Source organism: Micromesistius poutassou, assembly GCF_964030765.1.
Source record: "Micromesistius poutassou genome assembly, chromosome: 8".
Taxonomy (NCBI): domain Eukaryota; kingdom Metazoa; phylum Chordata; class Actinopteri; order Gadiformes; family Gadidae; genus Micromesistius; species Micromesistius poutassou.
In genome coordinates this window covers 15,090,033-15,104,777 of record NC_140278.1, presented here as the reverse complement: position 1 = coordinate 15,104,777, position 14,745 = coordinate 15,090,033, and the positions used below count along the sequence as shown (strand labels likewise).

At 41.7% G+C, this 14,745-nt stretch overlaps 2 protein-coding genes across 2 annotated transcripts; both read right to left on the bottom strand.

The window, feature by feature from the left end:
* Positions 1-740: 740 nt before the first annotated feature.
* On the bottom strand, positions 741-1,832 carry s100a1 (S100 calcium binding protein A1; the record flags this gene model as incomplete). The annotated part of the gene is made up of 2 exons (XM_084471928.1): positions 741-890; positions 1,692-1,832. 2 exons carry the CDS (start codon positions 1,830-1,832, stop codon positions 741-743), a joined length of 291 nt encoding a protein of 96 aa, XP_084328054.1.
* A 2,109-nt stretch (positions 1,833-3,941) lies between these two features.
* On the bottom strand, positions 3,942-13,653 carry tlr18 (toll-like receptor 18). Its single transcript, XM_084471404.1, has 4 exons — positions 13,571-13,653; positions 6,934-7,939; positions 5,535-6,717; positions 3,942-5,377 (listed from the first exon to the last, which is right to left on the bottom strand). Exons 2-4 carry the CDS (start codon positions 7,926-7,928, stop codon positions 4,931-4,933), a joined length of 2,625 nt encoding a protein of 874 aa, XP_084327530.1. The 5' UTR covers positions 7,929-7,939; positions 13,571-13,653; the 3' UTR covers positions 3,942-4,930.
* Positions 13,654-14,745: the final 1,092 nt, after the last annotated feature.

Below are 14,745 nucleotides of genomic sequence, written 5' to 3'. Positions count from 1 at the left end.
CCTTCAGAGGAAAGAAGTTGATCCAGTTAAACCGCCGGTCGGTTGGCCACTAAATGGCCTTCCAAAGTTCCAAGTGGAAATTAATATAGGTCTACTCTGCTTATAAAGTTACAGTAACATACACCATCTATCAGACGCCATCCGTCCATACAAAAGGGATGTAACTTAGCCCTGGCTCCTAGTGATGACATCATTACCAGTGGACCACAGCACTGCCAATTAAAAAAAAAAAATCACTCACTGCCAAGTAGACAGTTGAAAACTAATGAAAGTCTGAAGCCCTCTAATGAAAGCTGTTGTCAACCACTCCAAGGTCTGTTTACTTGGCTGATGAATGTGGTCAATGGACACAAGGGAAATATATGCAGCCGGATAGCAGCTTCTTCAATTCTTTGGATATTTTAACAATATGCAGAGATGACAAAAAAAGGACACTCAATTCCTGATTACAAGTTTAGGAAAAAAGGTGTAAGCATGGTTAATTGTAGAATATAGTTTTTATTTTTGTGCAGAACAGGACATCTTTATTGACAGAGATTAACAAAAACAGCTTAGGTAGCTAACCTCTCTTAAACAGTGGTACAACAAAATGAAAGTGATCTTATGCCAGTTACAGCTCCCCAATGCCGAGAGGACAGGCTATTGACTACACATCATTTTGGCAGAAATGTTTGTTTCATAAGTTTCCAAAATGAATGTGAACTCCAGAGCTCTGTGGGGGAGGATGGGGGCGGGGGGGATTACTTCTTTTGGCTCTGTATGAAGAACTCATTGCAGGCTACGGTCAGCGCCGCCACCAGAACCACAAACTCCTGGAAGTCCACTTCCCCGTCCTGGTTCTCATCCAGATCCCGCATGATCTTCTCCACCACCAGCGGATCGGTACTTCCCTGGGACAGACACATCAGCAAGAACATGCAGAGGCACAAGGGAGAAAGCAGTGAAATGAGAAAAAGGCAGTGCAAGAAAATATTTTCAGGGAAGAGAAGGGAAAAGGAATGTATTAAGAGATCTTCATTGCTTCAGTGAATACATAGTGGACTTCACTTAATCATTTATTATTGCAAGTTTTTAGATAAATCTAAAATATTTAAAGCCTGAAGGTAATGAAACATTTCAGATTGTTTTACATTGCAATCCACACACACACACACACACACACACACACACACACACACACACACACACACACACACACACACACACACACACACACACACACACACACACACACACACACACACACACACACACACACACACACACACACACACACACACACACACACACACACACACACACACACACACACACACCTTGTTGGTGTGTTAATCACTGCATTCAATGACCAACAGCTGTGCTTTGGCTCACAGAGACTTTAGGGTTCATCACACCCATTTCACAGAATAGGTGATATAAGCAACACCTGTGTAGCTAGGTTGAAGCCTCTCTGAAAAGGGTGTATTGGGCACCCACAGTCCTTTCGTTAAAAGGAATAAGATAACATTTCTTAGGCACCATTAAATAAACTTGGGATTTTGCTGTACATCAGTTCATTCTTATACTATTATATTAGACGATTAATCAGTTCCCATTGATTCCACCATTAGATGAACATTTTAGTTGACATTTACAGACAATACAGGATTAAAAGTTTCTACAAATCAAACACCAGGGAACAGCCCACTTACAGCCAGAAACTCAGAGAGTTCCCCCTGGAGGAGGCTCTTCATCTCAGCCTTGCTCAGTTTGTACTTGTCCCCCTCCTTGGACGAGTACGAGTGGAACACTTTGATCAGGCCTTCCATGGCACTCTCCAGTTGGGACGTCATTGTGTTGATAGCACTGTCTGTTCAGATTCCTGACAGCTACACCACCAAAGTTATTCAGTTAATAATTGACTGCTTGAAAAAGTATAATATTTGTGTTATGTTATGTGGATTTGCAAATGTTATTCATTTGTGTTATATTTGTGCATTTTGTACACTAGCTATAAACATTGTGGCTATTCCCATTTATATTCTTATTTACATTTGGACTATTCTAGGACTATAACCTGGAGATACGAGTATGTTCTTGTGTGCTGTGGGGGTCCAGTGTGGGGAGCCTTGATATGTAACTATATCATCCATGGTCAACGTCACAATGCTCTTATGAGCAGCATTATCGTTCACACATGATCACAGTGTTAATGAATGGAGTTTACAGCATTCAAACAACCTAAACCGACCCTCGTCCAACTGATAACCGACACTCTTCTAGAAGGGAACAGACTCACACCACCCAATCTGACAGTTTTAGTGGAGCAACAAAGGACCAGACCCCCTGCAGAGAAAGAGAGGTTGTCAGGGGCAGCTGGGTAAGTATAATCGTGGCGCTGAAATTGCTTTGCCATTCCATTAATGCAAGTCATTTGAGATCCGCTAAAAGGTAACCGACCTCGTCTAGCCATCATCACCCACCGTCGCCGTGACGGTGTTTACTTGGAATGTTACTGATTCTTGGACCTTATGGAAAGATTTTCCGCAATAAATTATTCAACCCTGCGGTCCATAATGCATGGGTGCTGAGAGACGAGGGGGACGAAGCCAGTTTGGTAGAAAGACCTTTTCAAATTTGGACTATTTGGACATCACATCCTAAAAATGAAAAAGCTGCCATAACACTGGCTCCTATCGTTCTAGCTCGAATTCCCCAACAATTAGCGAGGCTAAATTCGAAATGTCCCAAGTCCAGTAATTATCCCTTAACTTTACATACGTTTCTACCTTGCGTTTAAAACGGATAATTTGCACATGTTCAAATGCAAGTGTTACTTTTATTTGACGAATTATTACGCTACTTAATATCCATATTTGTTGTAGCCTACCAGTGGGTCAGTAGCCCATGACTGACTATACGATTTACAATTTAGTAAAACAACAAGGTAGAACTCACCTCAGTGTTGAGGTTATCAAGCGCCAGTGGACAATCTCCTCACCGCGACTCATCAAGTTAATATATGTGGCGTTGGTGATCAATCAGAGCCTGGCGGGTCCTGCAGCATGGATCACCTGTGGCAACGAAGCAGGTTTGCAGTGACGTCATACGTAGCCTTTGTCAATCAAATTAAAATGTTTTTTTTTTTTACTTTATGGTTCGCACCCTTAAAAAGAAACAGATTCTCGTCCAGAATTCTTTTCATACTGTATATTTATAAATTTGAATGTTTGTAAGCACCTGAATTTCTATAGCCAATGCTTTGTTATACGGTGCTAATTTTACACTTTTATTCTTTGTATAATATTATTTTGATTTGATTATGGATATATAGTAGCCTATTTGAAATGAGTTATATTTCAGAGGTTGTGAGCAACCAATAATGTTGGGATTGAAAGTGCTAAAATTTGGCTCCTCAACGAAAGGGGCCGGCCTTTCGTTGCAACTCATGGGTTGATGTTTTGAAACTCATGCATTTTGTTTGAAAATAATCTGCAAAATAAATTGTATATTTGAATACTTGTTTTTTTGTGTAATTGTAATTGACAGAATATTGAATATGAGGCCTGGGCAGCCCACCATGGTCTAATGCGGGGATATAGGCTAATTAGACTATAAGGATATTTGTTTTAATATTTTCGAATAAAACGTTACTCATGAAAAGATCATTCTTATTTTTTTTATTATTTTACAAATAATATATTGTTGGTGTAAAAATATATCACAAATGTCCAGCATTTACAAAGTCAAAGCATATGACAAAACAAAGGTTTGTTTATAAGAAATGTTTATAGAGAAACAAAAAACAAAACTATCAAACATAGTGCAAGCACTGCAAGCATTTGCAGAATTTTACATTCAATATTTCAGAATACCGTTCAAGCTTCTGAACTTTCTCCCCTATCCACTGCTCATCATTGTCATGGTGCCATCTGGTGGACGTTTAAAAACGGCCATCCACAATGTTCTGAACCTGCAATGCCATATTACATAATCAGTGCCATAATGTTATCCAAGTCTTTTTTAAATGTATAAAGAAAGATCAGCATTAAAGTTTCTATAAAAAACACGTGCTGCACATATTGGCAGTTCAAACAATACTAAAGCTTCTGATCCTTATAGTGCTTGGCTATTATTTTATTTCTCTGATAAGAAAATGATGTGTCCCTTAAAGCTAGGGTAAGCATTTATTTTGGAAGCATTTTTGTCATACTTCTCTTTACATCCCAACAGCAATCATTAGATCAGAAGCTCTGAAAAAATTAAAGAGTCCACTAATGTGGCTCTCGCAGGCCTGTACAAAGCCTGCCAAATCACTTCATTTGGGCCAAATAAAATGATTCGATGGCCTACCTGTCTGTCTACCTACCTACCTGTCTACCTGCCCGCACTCTGCCCATGCACTCAACGCACATTACCAAGTCTTTCAAAAGGCTAGGCAGATCTATTGCTAAAGGCGAGCTAGTCATTTTTGGATACTTTCAGAATCTAGCTGACTCTTGAAAACTGTCTGGTTTCTCCAAAGTTGCCTACCATAGGTTTAAGTAGAAGTGGATTATTGTGTGTGTGTGTGTGTGTGTGTGTGTGTGTGTGTGTGTATGTGTCTGTTATTTGCGTGTTTACATGGGTGGGATTGACATACATTGGTGGGTGCAATGCAAGTGAATATATATATATATATGTGTGGGGGGGATCAGTCAGCGATCCCCAGCCTCTGAAGCAGAAAACAGTCAACAGATTTGTCTTGCAGAGGGACACTTGATGCCACAGCAGGTGATTGACAGGAGTACAACATGGGAGAGCACTTTGGAGCCAATGACTTCATGGCTATTCAGAGTCTATTGGCAGGGTCTCTCAGAGATAGACAGGCCCCCACCAGACCCATACATATTTACCTCTAATTTGAAGGACGCTGCATTGATTTCGGTGCATTTTCTTGCAAAGCTGATCTTCAGACTGCTGTCGGGATGGGCTTGAGGAATAGTTCTTTATAAGTCTCCATTTCCTCTCTGTGGAGTTCTGCTTTAATTACACCATCATCATGCTGCTCCTCCTCCATGGGGGGCTCTATCACGGACACCCCACCCTCTGAGACTGCATTGCTCCTTGTGCTGTCAGCTCTGCCTCTCATCAGAGATGGCTTGCCCAGCACGCTCTTCAGCTGTGTCCAGAAAAAGGGCTGATGCTTGGGCTGCTGCGGCCACTCCAGGTAGGTTTTGGTGCTCAGCATCTTCTTCAGCTTGCAGTACTTGCTGGGCAGGGAGTGGGGGTCGATGGGCTCCAACACCACCAGGATGACGTCGCTGAAAGTCTTGCCCATGGCTCTCTGCTGGGCGAAGTAGAGCTCGTAGTTGCACCACTCGCTGTTCACAAAGTGCCGGGAGAGTACAAAAATCACCTGAGAATAAAAAGAACAAAAAACAATCAAATTAGCTTTAATTCCTTCAACATAATTTTGAATACATTTTCATTTTATGGGGTGTTTTGGCCATGAGAGACAGATGGCGGCCTAAGACAGATGGCAGTATTTATTTTGAAGTACAATACTGCGTTACCTTTCGGCTGCTTTCAATGTTGTCGATGATGTTGTCGATGATCCACTTTCCAGGCATGAAGTCCCTCTCGTGAATACACAGACGGAAAGGGTCCCTGTTGTTCTCTAAGCAGGGCAGGAGCTGATCCCTGACCCAGTCTCCGTCTGAGTGACAGTAGGATATGAAGGCGTGGTACACAAAGACCTCCCCCTCCCCGGCCGCCCTCTCCTTGTGGGCTCTGTATTTCGCCCTGACTATCTGGTAGGTGGCCTTGGCATACCAGGGAATATTGAATATGTAGCAAATCAGCATCAGTATCATCACCACGGCGGCCGTCACGGCAACCGAGATGACAATCACCAGGCGTATGTCACAGGCCACGTGTGCAGGGAGGTAATGGGCTATGAGAGTGTTCAGGAAGGGCTCCGGGTGATAACACTTGTAATTCTCAGGCCACTCTGTGAGGTTCACTTTCCCCTGGGACTGGGTCTGCTGGATGAAGGCATGGAGCTCGCATGTGCAATGGTACGGGTTATTGCCGGCACTGAGACGAGACAGTAGAGGCATCTCCCGGAAGGATTCCACGCTGATGACCCCAAACGAGTTGCCGTCCAGGGTAAGTGACTGCAGGGAGGCGCTCCTCCAGTGCGGAGGGATGAACTTGATTTTATTCCCACTGAGCAGCAGTTCAGTGAGCTGGGTGGTTTGGTCGAAGAAGGTCATGTCCAGCTGGCCCAGGCCGCAGTTGGACAGGTCCAGGAACTGCATGGTGGTGGGCAGGCACTGCAAGGCCTCACTCACAAACTGGTTGTGGTGAGCGATCAGTCTAGTGATGTTCGGCTTCCACACGCAATCCCTGCTTCCCACCGAGGACCCCAGCCTGTTGTGGCTCAGATCGAGGACCTGCAGTCGCTTAAACTCCTGAGTCAAGGACGACATTTCCTCCAGGCTGACAAGGCTGTTGGTGCTCACATTGAAGATGCGAACATGGGGCACACTACCCGTGTAGTCGCATCTCTTGTTGTAGAGCACAGAGTCCTGCAGACGGTTGTTGGATACGTCCAGCATCTCCGCACTCCCCATCTCTGCCCAGGCGTCACACGGCACCGAGTTGAAGTACACATACTGGAGGGACAGCTGCTTGACCTTGTTGAACCAAGTGAAGCGCCAGTCAAATCGCAGCACATCAGGATTACTGATATACCTGGTTGAACAGATTTTGAAATAAACAATTTATATATAACAAAGTGCACAAGCTGAATGAATGTGACTGAGTCAGCTAATTAGTGTTTGTCTATCACTTATCAGATAGCCCCTTTAGGATTTACAGCTTTTTTCATTTAATAAATGCTACTACTATTACTTTTTAGTTGTTTAGCAGACAATAGCCATTCACATATCAGGCATGCAGGATACTTACCAAAGATCCAATCTATCCAATGTAAGGTTTGTTATGCTGGATCCTGCACCGCTGTCTTCAAACGTAGGTGAACGAGCAAAGTCGATGTACTGAAGCCTCAGTCTCTTCACAGTGTTGGCCTCCTGTAGGTTCATTAAGGCCATCCGTAGAAGATTCTCATTAAACTTTCCACGGTGAAAGATGAGCTGGTAGGCCTTAACGTACCTTAAATTGAAGAAAATGTCTTCCTTCCCCGAGAAGTACATGAATTCAAATAGGTTGCGGAACTGAATGACAGTGAAGGACTTGTTTGCAATATCACTCAGCATTAAAGGGAGAGCTTGAGGTCTCTGGTCGATGGCCATATCAAATCCCATCTGCTGTGTATGGATCACCTCTAAACTACCAAGTTCATAGTAGCTCAAATTAGAAGTGCACTTGATAGCAAAACCTTGTAATGTAATGTTTTTCAATGGCTGAAAGTCCCCCTTTTTGAGTCCCATGACCAGGGGTCCTCCCATGGAAAGGACTTGGAGTTTGACTAGTTTGGAGAAGCCTTCCACTAAGGTTGCACGTTTGTAGAGGTTATTAGACATGTCGAGTTTCTTGAGGTTTATTAGCGAAATCAGAGCTGGGGCAGGGATCTCACGCAGGGAGTTGTTGAATATATTTAGAGACTCCAGGATGGGGTTGTGCTTGAAGGCATCTTCATCAATGTGGGAAAGGTTATTGAACTGCAGCTGAAGGACCTGAAGACGGGGGAGATTCTGGAAGTCTTCAGCATAGACAGTCTGAAGTTTGTTGTAGGAGAGATCCACCTTCTCCAGTGTGGATGGAAATTGTCTCCAGGGAATGCGGTCGAGCTGTCTTCCCAGGCAGTCTGCAGAACGGCCAGCGTTGTAAATACGACATGGTCCTTCTTTGGAGATTGTTGTGGGGACCGTGGGCGTGGTCAGCGAGTGAGATGTGACCAATCCACAGATTAGAACACTTTGGCTCAGCAATGTCCAAAACATTGTGGATAGATCTGAAAAACAAATGGAAAGGAGAGATGTAAGTCTTGGCTGCCCTTCTGTGTATATCCAGCAACTAGGCAATAGCATTTGTCTTCAGGATGCCTTGCTTAACTTGGGATGTCCCAACTGATATGTTGCCCTCAAGTTGTGACTGTCTTGTTGAAAGAGAGAAGTGAAAACTGCCACTCTGTCTGCCATGCAGAAACAACACAGGTTAAGGGAAATTAAACTTTCTTTCTCTTTTCTTTTTCTTTCTTTTCTTCTCTCTCTGATGCACCCATTGAGTAAAAATTTCTTAGGCAACATGTTTGTTTGTAATGCATCTCCAGGAAACAGATGGCAGAGGATGTGAAGTAATTGCAGTTCAAATTGCTTCATTTGTTCAAATAAATGTTCTATAAATTATAGGTACATCTGACCTGATGAGCCTAACATATATTTAGTATTGTGTTCTTTATATTTCTGAGGTTAACATTTTTTTTAAAGTGATACAGACCCATCGTTACTTTTAGACATATTAATTAGACACGGTTTGATCCCACAAATATAAATGTTTTTCCTTATGTACTATTTAGTACTTATTTTGTATTTGTTTCAAGAAAGTACCCTGTAACATTGTTTTTTAAGGTATTTAAATAAAGGTAAGTATTGATTTATTAATATCATTTAGACTAAATATGTGTAAGTATGCACTGGCATACATAATACAGGGTTACCAGGAACTCTATCAGCCTACCCTAGTACAGGGTGCTTGATTCACAAGTGAATACAGCCACACTATACCATATCATCCAAATATCTCATATATAGGAACATCAACCTCTGCCATATCATCTGAGATACGACAACCTGGGAAAAAAACAATGACAAAACAAAGTGAAGGCTGGAAGATTCAGCATAAAGTTGTCCTTTACACTGCATCACATTCATACAAACTTGTCAGACTCGTCTCTATCACCACATAATTGTTGTTTCTGCGTGTGTCATCTGGCTTTATAACCCCACTAAACAAACAGTGGGAATCCAGCTAAGATATGACGAGGCTTGAGTTAATATTTATGTTTGTGCAAACGTGGCCAATAGATTGCAGTAAATCAGCAATTTCCTTTTTATCGCTTTTATAGATCACTACGAGGGAGAGAGGGGCTGTGAATCTCTTATCAACTTGTCTAGACCAGGGATACAAAATATGTGAAAGATAATAAGATTCAAATATAATTCAACTTTTGATTTACTCAGCGTATTAATTCAACATTAGTTTAGTACATTGAAACAGTCCAGCCATTTCCCAAACCAGTACATTTTCTAATGAAAATTACACCAAAGAACAGGACTATTCAATATTTATATCATATTGCCCTAGGTATATTCCAACTGGGGCGGCATTTGCTCAGGCGGTAGAGCGGGTTGGCTGGTAACCGCAAGGTTGGAGGTTCGAACCCCGGCTCCTTCTGAGCGAGACGCCTCACCCTAATTGCTCCTGACGGGCTGGCTGTCGACCTGCGTGGTTGACTCCACTGTGAATGTGTGCATGAATGGGTGAATGTCAACACTGTAAAGCGCTTTGGATAAAAGAGCTGTATAAATCAGGACCATTTACCAAATGATTTTGGATTCTTCAGGGAAACATGCAACTTGATTCTTCAGGGAAACATGCAACAGCCCTGTTTCTCATAATAATTCATTCTACAGAGGTCAACAGTGGTCGATATCATATTACTCACTGTTCTGTTGAGTAAATATATGAATGTAATAGACTGTATCCATTCAATGATTCATGGTGCTCTCTATTTGTTTATAGGGTTGCTCCTTCATGCTCTGTTCCTTAATGTCTTATTATTCTTTCAACAAGAAAAATCTTCTAAAGTAATTATTAACTAATTAGAACAATGATTTGCACTCAATACAATATTACTTGGGCCTAAGACAATGTATTAGTAAGATATAAGTATGGCCCAGTATTAATTCAATAGTTTTTCAAAGCTTTAAAGGACAATTTCACCATTTCACAGGGTGTGCCCCCCCTACATGTAAACATACATATATAGGGCATTTGGAGTTCAGAAACTCTGGCTAGTAAGCCACTAGATACCATGGTTCTGTCACTCATAGTTTTAAAATTGGCTGAATTGGGGTAAACAGAAGGAACAAACAATATTACTAGACATTAATCATTCACTGTCAATATTGGTAACAGACCTGGAAGTTGACCTTGTTAAGTAAAGAAATAAGACACTTGAAGAAAGTGTTTCTTTTTATTCTGAAAGTATATCTTCCGCTCCCCAGCTTATCTTGTTGGTTGCAATATCCTTAGTGTGTAGCAGACAAGTACCCAGACTGTGTAGGAGTGGCATGTGTGGTAAACAATCTTATCCTTACTCATAAACTCATTTTCAAACACACAAGCCACACTCTACACTTTTTTGTGTGCGCAGGCGCCCAATTTGTTTATGGAAGTTGGCCTCCTACAGCACACCACTGGCAAAGACAGCGCCCTGGGAAACCACACGTCTGCACACGCAGAGGGGATAATATTTGTTTTCATTGGACTCTGAAAGATAACATGCAGAATTCTGCCTTTATTTTGAAAGGAGACTAACCAGACATTGTGATATTATTGCCATTGTCCTCCTTGAGCAGTGTAAACATAACTAAATAATCCTGCCAATAAACATACTAACAGAGAGTGTCTCTACATTGAAACTAAGCAACTCCAGGCAACAGTGCCAACAGTACTCAATTACTCGTACAGGAAGCTTATAGATCCAGATTGACTAGAACAGACAAGAACAGGGAAAGGATGTTTACTAGTTTAATAGTTCATTACAGTTGCATGTCACATTGCATTGTGTTGTATGCCTGACCCTTTCTGTCTTTATTCCATCAGATTTATAATATGCAAGTTCTGGTTTTGTCCGATTAGGTTGTCCGATGGTTAGGGTTTGTGGTTAGGGTGAGGATTATACAAATCATTAATGATTGGTCATACAGATGATTGGTCAATGATTGGTCATACAGATGTCCTCTAATGATCTGCAACATTCTGTGTTTGAGGAATGGTCAAAAACATATTCCAGGGGTAAGGGCCCGGGGTTTGAAAGGTTGTGAGTTGGAACTCCTAATGTCTGCCGTCTATATTGGCATCCTGGAGTAAGACGCCTAAACCCTACCTGCTACTTAGTTACATTTCAGAACATTTTGGATAAAATAATCTGCTAAATGGGACTGCTATGACTGCTATGAATATGTTATATATTTATAGCATATAAATATGTTATATCAGAATAGACCTTCATCTATTCCCTCTCTGAAATAATGAACAGCTACGTTGATGAAACGACAACATGACCATTGATTGGTTGGTGATTGTCATCATGGTGTGTGTCCATGCTGTACATTAGACGTGATATTTACCTAACTGTTGATATGCGGTTTGTCTTTATCGACAAGCTTTGGCGGTACCCATGCCAACAACCCCAAGCAGCACATCAGCACCAAACAGTGACATCAGTTCCCTGATGGTCTGATGATGCGGCAGGATGTTTACAGGCTGCATACAAACAGCATAAACACAGGTGGAGTAGACGACGGGAGGTGTAACCACTTGTAAGCCATTTTGTCCAGTACACCTGCGTACCATCGACTTGTCTCTGCCGTGTGTTTGTTTCTACTTCCTTTGTATACTGCATGCTAGGTTTTAAATGTCCAAGTCCTAATAAAGTCAAAACATCAAGTAAGTAGGAGTAAATAATGTGGTGTTTGACTCCCAGACAAAAACCGACTGGGTTTGATCCCCCATGTAAACAGCCTACTTCCAAGCCTTCTTGAGCAAGATTCCCTAATCACTGCCTGCTCCTAAATGAATAAAAGTGTTTTCTAAACAAGTTGATCCCAAAAATTAGTTTCATACATCCTGTGATGGTCTGATAATACCTAAAATGAAAAGCTGTTTGTTCCTGTGTTTCTGAGTGATTTGTTCAGTTTGTTCTGTTCCCCCAGTGTGTACTACAGTGTGTAGTACAGTGATTACTACAGTGCAGCAGAGCAGCGGTTTTCAAACCATGGGTCGGGTCGCAGGGGGTGCTGTGAAGAAGTGGCTACTGGGCCTGAAATCCTGTTTATATTCAGGTTATTTATGCATGTCTGAGTGGGCCCCAGAAGCTGAGGGTCACTTGTTCAGTGGAACTGGGTTTCAAAAAGTTTGAAAAGGCTGCAGTACAAAATACTTCAGCTTGTCTTGATAGGACCTCACTAATCCATCTGTGATTGGATTCAGATTCAGAGTATTATTAATACAGAGGGTAATTATTTCTGTCAAAATTGCTCTGCAATAGATAGAAAGAACTGTGTAGTCATGAATATTAGAAAATAAAATATAATTCCAAATATGAAACACAAACGTTACAGTAGGTTAAGGCAATAAACAAACAAAAAGTCAGCCTACATATTAAGAGATATCCAAGAGAACACAATCACTCAACTCACCAGGGTTCAATCTATAGTGCCGGCATGAACCATGAGGACTTTCTTTGGGTCTTTGTTTCTAATATTTATTGGGATGAAATCCATGAGTTATGTCTGAAGCGTTCATCTAATGGGATTCATGGCAGTTATAATTAACACAATTCCAGGGGGCTACATAATGACAGTGACATTTTTACCAACATCTTTCAAAGTCGTGAGACTTGAGGAGTGAGCCAGAGTTGAAGAGAAAGTAGAGTACAAAAACAAATGTTCCAAAGGAAGTGAGACCATTCCTTGGCTTCCGCTTCGGGTTTCTATCACATATTGGAGTAGATGTTTGTGGCCTGATTCAAACCTGATACCACTGTGCCAGGTCACCGCCACCCTGTGTCTTGCTTGTTATAATTCAGTGCTTCTGTTAGAAACTGAACATTGTCTTAGCCTACCTTATGGAATGATTTAAACATCTGTGTATCCATCACTCAGTCCAGAAAAGCTGTGTTTGCAAAATACAGACATTTCCTAAACAAGTGCTGATGCCAGATCCTTGGGAAATAAGGTTTCAGGTTTCAGGTTTGGCTGATTAAAAAGTGTTTTTCTTTAGGTCTGTAACCTGGCTAAATTGTTTGAATGTTTGAATTTGTTGAAGGTTTATTGATTATGCAGAAACCTGATCCTGTAACCTTGGTAACAGCCAATGATTGACACATTTCCACAGAATAACTAACAGATCAAACTAAAGGGCTGTAATATTTATTTTTTTATTTTATTAATCGAACTCTGGGAACACCTCTTTATCTGTCATCTTGCTATCCTGTTTTACCTGTTATCTTAGATCCATGTAATGTAAACGGTTTCAAGACATAATCGCATGGATCACACTATTGACATATTCATACATATACACCCATCTCACAAAAACACACATACACCAATACAAAGAAATAAAACCACATACACAAGGCACAGTAAAAAGAAAAAACACGACACACACACACACACACACACACACACACACACACACAGTAACAAAAGTGACTGGCAACAACTAAATAATCGTTGTAACAGATTGTAATTATGTATTAACTACTTTTGTTGTACTAAAAACGGATGCCGAGGCACACTAACAAACCAACGCACCCTTCAGAATAACTTCAGCATATAAACAAACTACGTACCCAAGAGGTCCTCCCAGTTAAAGACACTGACCAGAAACCCGCTCAGTTAAAGGTCTCGACACACTGCATTGCAACTCCAGGAGCGCACTATACCCTATTCAAACAAATCAGAATTGAGATGGAACGTAACTCAAATCTCTGTGAAAGGGGCGTTTCACATTCTTTACCTCAATGTGTTCGACCAATCATGTGGCCGGAGGCGGGGATTTGTAAGCGCGTAATTGAACATAAACTCGACAGCAGTAAACTGTCAAGTGTCTGTAAAGGTTTCAAATACACCGTGTAGACTGGCCGCTGTAGAAATACGATTATTATAATACCATTCTGAACGCTTCATCCAATTGAGTTTTCTTCGGCAGAAATCTTTATAGGTCCATGGTAGAATATCTCCTAATGGAAAAGGTGACAAGAAGATACTCCACCCCTTTCATGTCGCGGTTTCCGGCCAGTCCTCCCTCCTCTTCCTCGTGCCTGTCTGGGTGTGTAAGAGTGAGGGGGAGTGTGTGTGTGCACTCTTCTGGAATGTTGGATGTGTCAGTAGGAGCGCATCCAGCTATGTGTGTGTGTGTGTGTGTGTGTGTGTGTGTGTGTGCGCGCGTCAGGCACGGCGCCAGGATTTTTTCTCTCCCGGTGCTAATGGGGAGCTTGACCGATAGGTGGGAGTGCTAAGAAAATAATTGATTTTCAAGACTAGTTACTTTATAAAGAGGTTCTGTTTTTTTCAATAAAAGCAGCTATGATACACAGGGGCTTAACTGGGGCTACACAGATTTTTGACGGGGCTATAGCACCCCCTAGCCCCGGTGTAGCGCCGTCCCTGGTGCGCGTGCGTGTGTGTGAGGGTGTTTTGCTGAATCCATTCTAGTGACAATTGACAGGTGACAATGGATGGCATGCAAATGTAAAATAATTCATTCACGGCACTCTCCACACCACAACATGTCCTTTTCAGGACTAACTAGTAGGGCCACGTTCCTTTCTCAGGCTCCACAAAGACTCATTGTTTTAAACAAAAACCAAATGAACATTTATTTTACCATTAATCACTCCATAAACGCATCAGGTATACAGTAAATGGTGCCCTTTTGTAACTTGAACTTAAAGTCGCAGTATAATCTATGGTTAGGGTTTTCATTAAAGAACCTGCTCCTTAACGTATTTCCGTTCACTTGTCC

Bases quoted from the DNA above. Each gene is read 5' to 3' on its own strand.
- tlr18 (XM_084471404.1), bottom strand. From the start codon at position 7,928: ATGTTTTGGACATTGCTGAGCCAAAGTGTTCTAATCTGTGGATTGGTC. The intron at 6,718-6,933 runs GTAAGTATCCTG...CTGTTCAACCAG, and splicing joins TTGGATAGATTGGATCTTTG to GTATATCAGTAATCCTGATG. The intron at 5,378-5,534 runs GTAACGCAGTAT...TTTTATTCTCAG, and splicing joins ACATTGAAAGCAGCCGAAAG to GTGATTTTTGTACTCTCCCG.